At 42.7% G+C, this 13,883-nt stretch overlaps 1 protein-coding gene across 2 annotated transcripts in view; it reads left to right on the top strand.

Moving 5' to 3' along the window:
• The window catches only part of Cacna2d3 (calcium voltage-gated channel auxiliary subunit alpha2delta 3), an 857,083-nt gene that overhangs the window by 757,931 nt on the left and 85,269 nt on the right, over positions 1-13,883 (top strand). For both annotated transcript variants that reach the window (XM_085828480.1, XM_085828479.1), the window contains one exon: positions 13,153-13,214. In XM_085828480.1, the coding sequence (XP_085684606.1) occupies positions 13,153-13,214 (62 nt within the window). The remainder of the gene's footprint in view (positions 1-13,152; positions 13,215-13,883) is intronic.

Here is a 13,883-nt window from a genome sequence, read left to right as displayed (position 1 = left end):
GTTTCCTATGTCACAGGACTAGTGCCTTCTGATCTCTTACATCCATGTATCCAGGCCCACTTCTCCCTAAGAAACCTGCTCTTTTGGATGCCAAGACACTCTCACTGTTTCTGATGCAGGTTTTCTGAGAGCTTGATTGTCCTTAGAATATCCCTGTGTGGTATTCTTTCTCCAGAGCTTGGGGGGCTTTGAAAGACACCAAAATTATCTCAATAGTTATTCTGAAGAGAGATTAGGTTGCACAGGTTAAAAAAAAGAACAAATCTTTAGAATAAAGTATTTGTAGTATTTGTGAGACAAACTTATACCCTGACCCATCTCCTGGTACCTACAAAGCAGCTGTCTTTTCTCTAGGCCTCTCAGTTCATTGAATATTCTTTGTAAGTGATTTTAGGTAACTTCTCATGACTTACTAATTTTATAGGGTAGCTCTTTGCATCTACTTTGTAGTTAGAAGGATGTGAGCTCAAATGCTGGTCTAGTTGGCATCCCTCTGTGTTTCCACATGGGAAATGTCAATCATCTATCCAAAGCTCTACCCTCCAGACACCTCCATGTCCTCAATGAAAACTAAAGGTGATGAAATCCATGTCACACAATGAAGACTCTAAGGATGATTCAGTACTCTCTCAGTGCTATTAATGTCTAATGCACACCTTGATATGAGGAAACATATAGATTGTGACTAAGAAAATAAGAAGTGGAAGGTAGATGTTATCAGATACATAATCTGCTGTGGACACGAAACTCTCCAAGAACTTGTAAAAATGGTATTTTATTTAAAGAGGGTTAAATGTACAGGGCATAGTGACACTGAGATGTTCTCGCTTTTCCCCCACCTATAGAACATTCTAGACTGCTTTAAAAAACCTTGAATACGTCTGAGACTCTGTCACATATTAGTCAGGTGTTCCATGGGTACATAAAATGTGTCAGCCTTACAGTAGAGCTCTGAGAAAACTCTATTTTCTCAAAAATCACCCCTTAGAATAGTTGGACACCCATGCTCCTTTCTCTTTTGAAGATTTTTGTCCCAAGTCAAAGGTCTGGTTTCTATGAAAACAGCAGCGGAATAAGCACGTTTTACACTTTGGGATCTGTTGTTTTCTTAGCTTGTCCGTGGAAACGTGAGCCAGCAGTAGGGATGTGCCCTTACTTCCTCTGCAGCCCATTGGTATCACAGTATGTTAGGGACTGGAAGGTTCAAGCTGCAGCTCTTGGGTCTCTTTGGGTATTAATTCTACATAGCCATGGGAAGGGTGCTATGACTTGTCTGAGTCTTGCTCTGAGGTCACCCACCTTAGTTAAGAACTCTATTGTTTTCTTTGTTGTTGTTGTTGTTGTTGTTGTTTTTAATGTCATGAACACATAATGACCATGACTTGCAGTGTATGCCTTTCAAGTACTCATTCAAGGGAGCTCTACCTGAACTCTGTTCAGCTTCCTTCTGAAGCCTCTGCTGTTCTGATGGCTCTACACTCTCAGTGAATTCAGCTTCTCTTTCCCTTCCCTCCGAAACTCATCCTGAGCTGAAGGGGGAGAAGGCTAATCACACAGGCATTTCCTGAATCACCCAGGCCCATCTGGTCTTCTGTCTTCATGCCATACTCAGGCTAGTGCCACAGCCTCCTCATTCCAGGGATGGCCACCTTCAAGTCATTTGGCTATTCTCAGGCCTCACCATGGCAAGCCTGTTGGGCAAGGACCCTCCTCCTTTTGGGTTGTCTATCTGGGGACTCTGAGATCCTGTCCAGCAATATCAAGGATGATAGAGAGGAAGTCCAGGGGTCCTGTTGCCTTTCAGCAGTGATAAATGAGTATGAGTTTTGGAGTAATTGTCTCTATACTGGAAGTTCCATTCAGGGGAGGAAGTGGGCACAGTATGATACGCATTTGTCCCTTGGGTCAGCCATCTGTCCCTTAGCTATCCTTGGAATGTCTTCCTTTCCAGCCCAGGTTCTCATTCTTGCCCAGAAATCTCAGCGGGACCTGAAGGTTGACTGGGGAATACCAGAGGGGCCTAAGTAGTTCCTCTATTCTCTCTCCTGTCCTGAGGCTCCTAAGGGCCTCTGCTTTAAAAGACTCAAAACCCCAGATTTTGTTCCTTTGGTCTCTGAGTTCTTCTGTGTCCTCCCTTCCCGGAGGCCAGAGGCCTGGAATGCTTTAGTTGAGGGAATGGAGAAGAGCCAGGGGGTGCCAGGAAACTCTGGGAGAAAGAATGCTGCTAACAAGTGCCTTTCCAACTCTTATCCCTGAAGAAAGCGTGAAAGGAAGCTGATTAACTGCCTCATGGCTGCACTGCTCTATATTGGCTTACTCCTTCCTTCGTTCTGTTTTTATTTAAAGTCTCTTGGGTCTCAGATGCTCTAGGGGATCCGTGGGAATGGAGAAAGTTGAGGTACATAGAGATCAGACATCCAACTCATTCCTAGGGACTCTTGTCTGTTGAGCAGGGCCCTTAGGTATGGTACTTGCTTTCAAAGGCTCAGAATTGCCTGCCCATCAATAGTGAAGGCCCGACCTTTCCCCACTGTCCACCTCAGGAGACCTTCCCAGTGCAGACTGTTGGAGGAACTCTGAGGAAAGTCCTACAGGCTGCCAAGCATGTGTTTGGGAGCAATCTCTTAATGACAGGAGATGGCTTTTCCAGTCTCAGCATCTGACTGATTAAACTATGGGACAAAACTAGTATCCATCACTCCAGGGCTGAATCCCAAACATCTCAAGGTCCTGAGATTCCAGGAAGTTTGAGAGAGCATGCTTGATTACTCCAGAGCACTGCCTGCCCCTCTTGTTAATGCATCCGGGTACCCTCCGCCCTCCCGACTCAGTTGCTTTGTGTGCAGCTGTTCTGGGAGGCTCTTTTGCAGCTGGACACATCTGCCACCCAGGTGCTTGACTTTGGAGACCAGAGGGAAGCAGGCCCATCCCATATATACATGCTGTTCTTTTGCCTGACTCTGGTGTAGTCATCCTTTCCATGGTAAATGAAATGGAGATTCCGGATAAAGATAGAAATAGATGGTCTTGTTGACCCACCACCAAGAAGGCAATTCTGCTGATGACAGGCTAGCTCCAGAATGATCACCAGCTTTGTTTGCACTTCCCTATTAAGTCCCGTCCCTGTCTTGTAAAAACTAGGGACATTCAACTTTGTCACTTGTGTCAGCACACAGATGGACATGTGTTCTCCTACTCATCATTTTGCCAGCTTAGAATTTTGCATTTGACCTAAAATGCTCTCTCCATCTTTCTCATTCTGGTTGATCTTCAAGGTTATTGTGAATTTTCACTCATACCAGGGAGCCTGTCTCTTCAATAAAGACATCCGTGTAAACTTTAGATTCCACTGGATGAGAGAAATCAAGCATAAAGACCATGCCCTTGTCTAAGAGTTTCAACATGTAACTTCCTTCTGTGATTCTTGGTCTTCTTAGAGTCTCATATGGCTGGGAACAATAGTCACTGCAAGCCTCCTGAAGATTTTCAGTGAGGTTTCTAAGGCTTCTGGATGATGCCTGACACATGGAAGAATGCCTAAAAACAGTATTAAGTACTCTAGTAATAGAAGTAAAGGGACACACATTTGAAATCTCTGTACTCAGAGCACTCAGGAGGATTTGAGGTTCAAGGCTATCCAGTACTACATAGTGAGACACTATCTCAAATCTGAAATGCTCGTGATACTTCTACTATTATGAGCTATTAATTTTAAAAGATGTATTGATTGTGTAAATATGTGTACATGATATTATGTACACCTTATGTATGTGGGAGCCTATGGAAACCAGAATAGGGTGTTGGGTCCCCTAGAACGAGGCTTATGGATGGTTGTAAACTACCCAGTATGGATAGCTAGACCTGAACTCAAGGCCTCTGGAAGCATAGCAAGTACTCATAACTGCTGAGCTCATCACTCCCTAGGCCCTGTGTTTTCAATTTCACAGCTTGATTTATAAGCTCATTTTCATTATGGACTGACTTACAGAATATGGAGATATTATTGCCGAGCAGTGGAAAATGTTTCATGTGTTCATTTATATGGAAGCAAAAGCATGTTGAAATTTGCCAAACTAAAATTCTTGAGCTTTCAGGTTAGTGGCATGTGTTACAGAGGGCAGGAGATGGCATAGTATCTTGCCTGAAGTCAGCACCTCTGATGCTTTACAGAAGAACACAGATCTTCCCGTATCCAGCATGGTGGGAAGCTAAGGAACAAGGGCAGGAACCCTGAATCCTCTTGTGCTTAGCTCACCTTAGCTTTCTTGCCTCCCTGACTCACACTTTCTCCAACCACAAGTTCAACCCTCCAACAGCTGGCAAAGAGAATCAAAACCATAAGTGTTGTATGCTGTAACTTAATGCTAGCCCTTGGTGAATGCTAGGAAGGAAAAGTAACCCTACTGGAACTATTGACAAGGACATCAAAATAGTCTGTGGCTCTAACAGTCCAATTGTTCATTACTACTGTTAGCGCACACCCTCGGTCTATCTGAAAGAGAAGCAGATATTTATAAGGTCTGAGAATCTGCTCAGGATCCCCACCAGTAGGATATTTCAAGACAACTGGAACCAAGCCTTACTTTTTTTTGTGAATCTTGGTAAAGCAATCATTGTTTTAAAAATAGGCAGTTTCCCTGCCAAGCCATACCACCCTAAAAAGAAATGTTGTTACATTAATCTCTTGTTTAGATACAATAGTTTAGGATAAATTTCTTTTAAAAATACTTTTGCATACCTTATCTTTCTGGATAAGATTTTTGTTTTGTGGGACACCTATTTATATCATTTATATCATTGGAGTCATGTTAATACAGGTGCCCTTGGCTCCCAATCCTGAGTTAGGCTGCTGATGAAAATGTCTTAGCCCTCCCAAGGACTTTGATTGCCACAGAGGCCACTGTAGGTCACTTTGTGTTGTACCATGTGACCTTCGGGTTCTGGTTACCAGATTTAGCAAGTCAAAAGTATTTTATCTGGCAATTTTGTTCATCATTCACAGTGCATTTTTCCTAGTAAGTCTGAATTTTCAGATTCTGCTGCAATGTCAATAACTTGGACATCTAAATAGCATCCCCACAAGGCATCAACTGAACCAGGTTGAGCCCTAGGGCTTTCTTTCTACCCACTGGGCATGGGAGGGAGCCTAAGTTACCTTATGTCCTACACACCCCTAAAGAGAACCAGAGTTTGGAAGCTTTGCAGTGGACTCACCATCTCTTCCAGGAGGGAAGTGTGTCTGGTCAAATCCCCTTTCCTTCCACGTGTCCTGTAACATGAGCTTTGAAATTGGATGACTGTATCATCTCTCCCAGCCTTGTAGGCTGCCCATGAGGATATTTTACTGTTTCTTTGTATTAAACACAGTAACAAATGTTCAGCCCAGAGATGTTTGGCAAATGCATGTGAGTATTGTATTATGGGTTTTGAAAACTTGCGAAATTTGACCTCTGGTTTTGTTACAATGTCTTTGGTGAATGTTATTAGGTGGTGACCTAATAAGAATTATTGACTAGGGAGCTATAATGTGGAAGCTTATAATTTTCTTAATAGGCATTGATTTGTGTAGTCTCGATTAAAATACAATGAAACCTGAGGCCTAAGTGTTTTCTTCTGAAAGGGTGAAGGGTTGAGAATCAACTCTTTATGAATTGCCTTGAAATCTTCATTGAAATCATATTATTTGAAGAGTTTTGTGAGCATAAAATGATCTGACAAAAACCGTTCAATGCCAGGTCTAACAACCTTGGAAAGCTGGGGGAATATAGGTTTCTTCAGATGAAGTCTGCAAAATGCTTCCAGATTACCTCGGGGGTAAAGAAAATAATTATTATTCCATTCCATAAGTCCTATTAATTCTTTTCAACATTGATTCAGTCAGTAATTAGAACCCAAATGGAGGACACATGTACAATTCCCATTTGTTAGACTCTGCTAAAGGTGACTGTTCCCAAGAAACCCTGACCAGAATGAAAAGAGGTCATGAAACAAATGTGTGAGCCAAAGACACCTGGCCTTCCTCCACGTGTCTCCAGAAACCAGGCTCAGACAGTAGGCAGAGAAAGTTCTGGATTAAAAGAGATGTGTACAGCTATGAGTCTTCAAAGAAAATTCTCTATCATCTTCTTGTCAATTGAAGGATCGCATGAGCTCCCTCCGTTTCTGCCCAGACAAACATCATGCAGCTCTTTGTTCTTTAAAAGCATTACTATACTGTATGCAAAAGTTTACCTCCCACATACCACAGGGAATACTTCAGAACTGAACTATGCATTTGGTAAGGGAGCTAAAAGCGCCTCCTCCCCTTTTATCTTTCTGTTTCTTCATTTGGCATCAACTGAATTATGTGGAGTGTCTGCTTCTATGAGATTTCTCCCTTGTTTCTGAAACAATACCAAACTTTAACACTGAGTGCCCAGACTTTACTAAGATTATGATGAATGCATATTGCTTCGATCTGTATTTTTCTGAAGGTTGTTGATACTTGGTCTCCCTCACAGTATTAAGAAAGCTCTTGGGGTTGTCAGCCTGACACCCAGGGGGACAGTAGAACAGCTGCCCTCTCTTTCCCCCTCATCTTTGCAAGGGTTCTCTGTTCTCAGTTTCACCCAAATTAGTCCCAGGATTTCAGTTGTCTTTTTCTGCCCAACATTCCATCATGCGATTCATTAAAGTCTTCACATGAAATACTTTGCAGATGAGCTATGTCATAATTCGCATTATAGTTTTCAGTTGTTATTCCTGTGAGAAGTCATTTCTCTGGACATCCACAAACCTTGCACTGATATAGCAAAGGTCAGAGTTCTGTCCTTTAGCACTCCAATGCCACTAGTGGCCCTGTTCCAAAGCCTGGGTTAATCATGAAATAGTCTAAAGAAGCAACATTCCAATTCCTTGTTAGTTCTACTTGCAATTAACTGTTTTGAAAACAAACAGAAGAAAACATTTAAACAAATGCGGCTTGGCTAGCAACTATCACAGTGGTGGACTGTTAATTGAGGCAACTTGGAATCCCAGGATGCCTGACTTTTTACTTTTCTTTTCCTATCACAGCTAGCAGTCTTTGCCGTTGTGTACAAAGCGATAACAATTCAGGGACACTGTCCAAGTGTGGGCTGGGACTGGACAGGAGACATTAACTCAGGCATCATCTGAGCCATCACTTTGTGTGAGAAATCTAACCAGCAGGGGGCTGTTTTTCTATAGGAGAAAATCTTGATGGGCATTTGGTTCCAGAAAGCCCAGATCTACTCTCAAAAGCGGAGAGGTGAAGAGGAGAGGTACAAGGGAACCTTCCACATTGGGCACATTTATTACTTTACTATACTTTTGTTTTCTCAAACAGACAGCTTCCTGTCATAGACCTCTACTCATTGGTTGGAATCTGTTAGACTTCTTCCATCTGTGGCCATGTGAGCACAGAGTCACTTCAGGATGTGACCACCGCTTGTGAGCCAGAAAGAAATGATCATTTTCTCCCACTACACTGTCAGTAATGTCCACGTCTTTAAAAATCTCCATGATTGAATACATGGCTAGTGAACACACAGAGCTGGTGGTGGCCATAGTGGTGATAACGCTCCTCTTCAGTCCTGTGCTCTGACCCATCTGGCCGCTTACAGACTGCACCATTCCAGGGCAACAACTGACAGGGTCTGATGGTGGAGTCTTCCTCAATACTCCTGAAGGGAAATGATCCATCTAAAGAGCTTGCTTGGAGTGGTGATCTTGTAAAGAATTTATACCCCAATATTACACTCTACTGAATGTTTGGGTCTACAGACAGTTTGGATTTACCATACATAGGTTCTCTGCTTAGGCACAACATAGTCTCATCAAAGGTGCATTAGTTCTGAAATATAAGGGAATCAAAGGTCTGGGGATACATTTTGCCATTAAGGTAGTCAACACTGTAAGCCCGTGAGAGTATTAGAACACACTTCATGTTATATAGTCTTATCCTTTGTCTCACATTTATTTTTTGTCCCCAGAAATGAGGCAATGAGACTCTCCATGTGGAGAAAAGAAGTAACAATGAAGTCCTCAGGGCTCACAGCAGTAGTCTTAGAAACGAGGCTCACAAACAATTCTTTAGCCACACACTTTGGTTATAAATCACTGGCAGTTCTGGGACGTTCTTTGGTCTCCTGGATAAGCCTTCCAAGTGCATGTGAACAAATTCTATGGCTGGAGGGGCAGAGCATGTTTGGAAACATGGGTGTTTGTTGAAGCTTCCATGCCAGGCATGGTGAATGCTATTTTATAAACCGGATTTGGGCTCCTAAGGGTAGATTGCAAGTTGAGGCCCAGCCTGCAGAAAATGATTTCTAAATGAATACAATATGAAAATGTTATTTTATTTCTAATTTTACATGTGACATTGTTACTTGGTGAGTTTCAGATTACACTTGAATGCGTGTCTATTAATGTGATATGAGATGCAGGCATGATTTCATCTTGAGTGCATTTGAATATAATAGCACTGGAAATGTAATTTGTATTCTCAAATTTTATAAAGCAAAAGAAATCAATCTTGGGGGTGGTAGCCACATTGAACATATTGCATTAATTTCTTTGGGGGTTTTCTCAAGATAATTAACAACTTCCCTTTGCAGATCCAAGTTGGGTCATGATGGCAGTCCTATCTCATCTGAACTCTTTGAACCCTCCATACATATGCCATCCTCATTTCTTTCATATCTAAGTAGCAGTAATATGGGCTGGCCTTTGTAGAACATTACCTTCAAATCCTCTTGTGATTGCTGTCCAATAGAACTTCCTGCAAAGGTAAAAAATGTTCTAGATTGGACTAGTGACCACGGCAGCTTTTGGGTTCACAGAGCTATTGAACGCTTAAAATGTGATTCATGCAACTAAAGAACTCAGTGATAAATGGTACATTTGAATAGCACAGAATCAGAGCACCAGAAGAAGTTGCCTCTCCTATATTCCAGTGAATGAATCACGGGCATTCTAATAGTCTAATGGTCAGGAGTGATGTCCTGTGATAGCCCCTGTCACTCCAAACTTGGTTCTGTTGAATGATTGGATAGCCCTCCACATCCTCTAGCCCTTGCCTATTGTATCTACATCTTGATGACAACAGATCTCCTGCCTAACAGCTACTGGGCTTCTGATAGAAATTGAAACAATAAGTAAGAGGATGGGAATAGGTGAAGGGGATAGAAGCTACAAGTTTGGGAAAAGAGAAAAGTCTAGAAGGAAGGTGTCTGTGGAAGGTCTCAGTTGTATGGTATTAAGTTGATATGTACCCAGGCCTTCTCACAACGATGGCAAATGCTGCAAGAGTTATCACCTAGAGAGTTCAAATCCAAAGAGATGCTTGTGCCTGAGACATCTGAGTACTTCCTGGGAATAGGCTTGGAACTCTTCATAATGACAATTCTTTTAACAGCAACTGGGATGTTTGCCTAATTTCTAAAGACTACCCATATATTTTCAGGCCATTGTAGGGAGAGGTACTTTGGGAAGAATGGTATGAAATACTGTTTGGGGGCATGTTCAGTGTTGTATGCAAAAACAACCTGTGTTCTCATGACAGATTACGAAGTAGGAGCCCTGGAACCTTCTAATCAATTGGAAGTGAGGAATACCACAGACTCCAGGAAAATATGTTCATGATTTTCTGGACTGTCTAAAAAATTTCAAACCCACAGAATGGTGTTTTTATTTTCTGCACTCTCCTTGGGATTTGGGTTTCACTAAAGCATTTTCTGCCCTTGTTTCCCTTATTAAATTAGCAAGACCGACTGGAAGCAGAATACACTACTAGGGCTTGAAATGCTGTTGAAAGAACCAAACAGATGGGCACGCAAAATAGCTCAGGTTCCACTTAGGTCATGGAGAATGGTGTATGGGGCAGCCTTACCAAGGTAAAATGTTTTCTCTGATAAAAGTAGAAAAGGAAAAACATGTGGGACAAAGCACAGGAGACAGAGTGATGCTCGGCCTCAGGCTTCACCCTTATCTTTATTTTTATTTTTTATTGTTTGGTTTGTATTTGAAATAATTTCCATGCTCAAGAAATGGTGAGCTGTATGTTCCATTGGCCAAAGGTTGTGCACTGTCCTGCTGCCCACTGTCTGGGCCCTTGGCCTAGCATTTGTACTGCAAGCTGGGAGTGGGTGTTCAAAACTACAAAGCTGGTCCTGCCAATTCTGTAAAGATATCTAGTAGTACCTATAGCAAATGTCAGCAGTGTTTCACTGTAAAGGGACAGAAAGTAGATGCTTAGGATTTGTGGGCCATTCTGCCTCTGTTGTAATTCCTCAACTTTGGCAATATAGACCCAGACAGTATGTAAACAAATGACTGTTCCAATAAAACTTTATTTACAAAATGAAGCTGGATTTGGCCCTGAGCTAATCCCCAGTCTATGAGAAAGTCTTCATATGCCTTGGCATAACACTTAAGGCCTCTTATCATTTGACCCTGCGCCTGCTCACCCAGGTTGCTGGCTGTACCCACTCTTCTCAATCCTCAAAGCTCTGTGGTCTTAAAGGCTCCATGCAGTTTCTTCCATTTGAATCCTTGTTTCCTCTTGATTCCTATCTGGCTTTGAGTTAGATCTCTGTGCCATCACATACACAAAGCCCTTGGCCAACTCTTTGTATTCTGCCTGTAGTGTAGCTCTTACCATGTAGCTATTTCTCAGCTGGATTCTCACAGGGTATGTGATCACATTTCAATTAGCACCCAACCTAGCACTGAGCACAGTGAAGGCCAGAGAACAAATGGTCATTAGCTCAACCTACCAATGTGACTGTGAATCTTTGAACCACAGAGAAGTATCTGAAACTCTAGGGGAAAACCCTGAAAGTCTAAATCTGAGATATGAACCAAAGCCAAGGCCATGCTGTTGGAGAAGGCAGGGGAGCAGCCAACAGTAACACAGCAAGATGGATCTGGGCAGACAAGTTACCATCAGGATACTAGGAGCACTGGACAGCAGCCGAATGGCCCAGAGGAGAAAGGGCCAGGAAAGCAGTGTCTTGGTTAGGGCATCAGGCCTAGGGCAAGGATGCAGCTTGTTGGAGGAAGATCAGAGAAAGTCGGCCTGCCTGTATGATTAATGGGACAGAGGAACTGACTCATGAGGAAAGATTAAATTGCCTCAAGGAGCTGGGGTACAGGACCAATAGAGGGAGATGATAGCAGACTCTAAGTATGTGGGATGGATAAACACCCTGCAGGGAACAGCTAGATTCACTAGAGAGGTGAATGGGGGCCCTGCCAGGGGATGGGAGGGTGCTCAGAAAGGGTACAGGAAACTGTTAGGGAAACACAAGAGCTTTCAGGTAGATAGGACAACTCTGAACTCTTGGAAGAAGAGACACCATGGAGATTTGCTGTGGAATGACTATTTCAGGAACTCTTGTGTTTTCATCCTATAGGTCCTTGCAGCTTCCTATGACCTTGGCCTTGGCCTAAACAGATGGCATTAAAATCACTGCCAGAAAAGGCAGCAGGGAACCATGAAGTAGAAGACAGAAACTCTTCTTGATCCTCCTAGATACCAGTTGCCTGCTGTCATGGCAACTCTGGGGCCCTCTTTTCTGAAGTCAGTTGCTGTTAGCTGCTGCCTGACTTTGGTAAAACCATAGTGTTCCTCCCAAGCCTTTCTGAAGTGCAAGATACAGCCCTCAGCTCCTTACACACCTGACTGAATCCCACCTGCACTGTAGTATGCACCCTGGTTTGATCCGATATTCATTTTGAAAGACAGGTTTTATTTGAAATGCTACAAATGTTCCCCAGACTCCATGAGCAGTTTTCTTCAGGTTTTCAATGACCTTGGCTTCAAGGCAGAAATGAGCAACTCATCTCATAGTCTGACCAAGTATCAAAAGGGCACATTGTAGGTCTGTAGAGCCAACACATTAAAGACTCCAGAGCAGAAACACTTTATAAAAGGAAAAAAATCGCCTTTATGAAAACTCCTCCTCCTCCCGCACCTCTGGAAAGTCTGAGCTACATGAACTTGGCAGAGAGAGGAAGATGCTCTTCATGAGTGCTTTTCTTCTCCATGTCCCCCAGGAGCTTCCATTCTGCTGGGGACCAACCATGACCAGCGATTTACTTAGGGTTTTCCTCTTTCCCTGTAATTCTAGCTATACTATCATCCAGGAATTTTTTTTAAAGCCTCTTGGTTTTATTATTTAGATTGAAGTTACCATCAGTGTTGAAGGAAAGACAAATAGCATACAGGCAATGTGCAGACACCACGGCCAGTCCTGGAAAGGCTTTATACACCAGTCCAGTGTGTAAAATTCCACTAGGGTACATCTCCTTCTGCCCCCATCTGCCCAGCCCTATCATTCTCTGAACTCCTGTAAAGTATGAACAGCATCTGATGATTTTTGGGCTCTTGACCATTTTGCTTTGCGATATGTTGATGTAACTTCCCTGGGGGAAATGTGATGAGCCTGCTTGTGCTTTAATTGGAAGGTCCCACCAAATGCCACTTCCTAAAGTTTCCATCAATATCTGTCAATGCGGCCAGCCTTTACTGTTGGATTAGGAAGATTTCCACAGACACACAGAGCTGTGTGTTCTCTTCTTCTCCCAGGGAGAGAAGAGGCTTGGGATCTGGACACTAGGGGCCAGTGCAGCCAGTGCCATCAGAGTGAAGTGACTCTTGCAAATTCAGAACTGCTGCTGCCTTTCAGATGTTGTATCTCCAAACAAGCAGACAAACAAACAAACACCATGCAGGATATATTGAGTTTTGAAAGTAATAGCTCAAAAAAAAAAAAAGAAAGAAAGAAAGAATGGAAGAGATATTTATTTAGCTTCTAGATAGTTTTATGACAAATGTCGTCAGCTTGTGCTGGTGCTACAAATGTATAACCTTTAGAGATGCACACTGAAGTAATGCCACTTCAAAGAACATCTACACTGACTTTAGTTTGTGATAGAGGTCTAAGTGCAAGGACCCTTGAGATTTCCTTACCCGAAAGAAGCAAGTTCAGAGCTGGAGCTCTGGAAGATCATGGGTGTATGGGTCACTGTTAATATTTTTTTTTCTGGTATGCCTGTGTCAGCAATCTTGCCATGATGGATAAGTTCCAATGACAACCTGAAATCTGAAAGGGTTCTCTGATGCTTTCTTTTATTTGTAATCTGTCCCAGCTGTAGGCATTCAGATGAAACTTGAATTCTTCCAAAGGAAGTTCTGGACTGCCAGCAGACAGGTAAGCTCTAGCCGGTATCTCGAGGCATTAGCACCACTGTTATTATACAGGTGTCCCAATATGGGTAGCTGGGGCAAAGAGTGCCAGATTTCTGATGAATGTTTGTAAAATGAACTGCCAGCTCCTTGGATTACCTTCCATTTTACTGTAAAACACAGGCTGTCAGCACGTTTGATACCACATGCTGGGCAAAGCAGAGGATTTGCTCCTAGGAACTACTTAAATTATGGAATCAACAGAGTGACTTTACAAAAGGAGTCTTCCCCTTAATATTAGGACCTTCTGTTATTTCACAGTGACTTACTGATGATCATATTGTGATGTCCAGATAGTTACTTGTGCTTCTCCTTATTTCATTGTAGAAGGCCATCCTATGACCTGCTTGGTCAAGACATGTATCTACCTTTCTGCCCAAAGAACATCAAGGGGTTATTGCACTTGGGAAATCCAGGGAAAAGCCTCCCCATTGCTATGGCCTATGAACTAAGACATGTCAGGGATATCCATCTAGTGTTCAACAGAATCAGTAGCCATGGAGTTATTTCTTCCACCTGCCTAGTTCTAAACATTAGAAGTATAGTCCCAGCAAAAGTGAGATCAGCACACAATAGGCAAACCAGCACTTGCATGTTTAGTGTGCACTCATCATAATATGGTACCAACCTAGAG

The sequence above is a fragment of the Mus caroli genome, unplaced genomic scaffold, assembly GCF_978045245.1.
Source record: "Mus caroli unplaced genomic scaffold, Mus_caroli_1 scaffold_12, whole genome shotgun sequence".
NCBI lineage: Eukaryota > Metazoa > Chordata > Mammalia > Rodentia > Muridae > Mus > Mus caroli.
The sequence above is the reverse complement of the archived record's forward strand: the minus strand, read 5'-3'. Positions and strand labels throughout refer to the sequence as shown.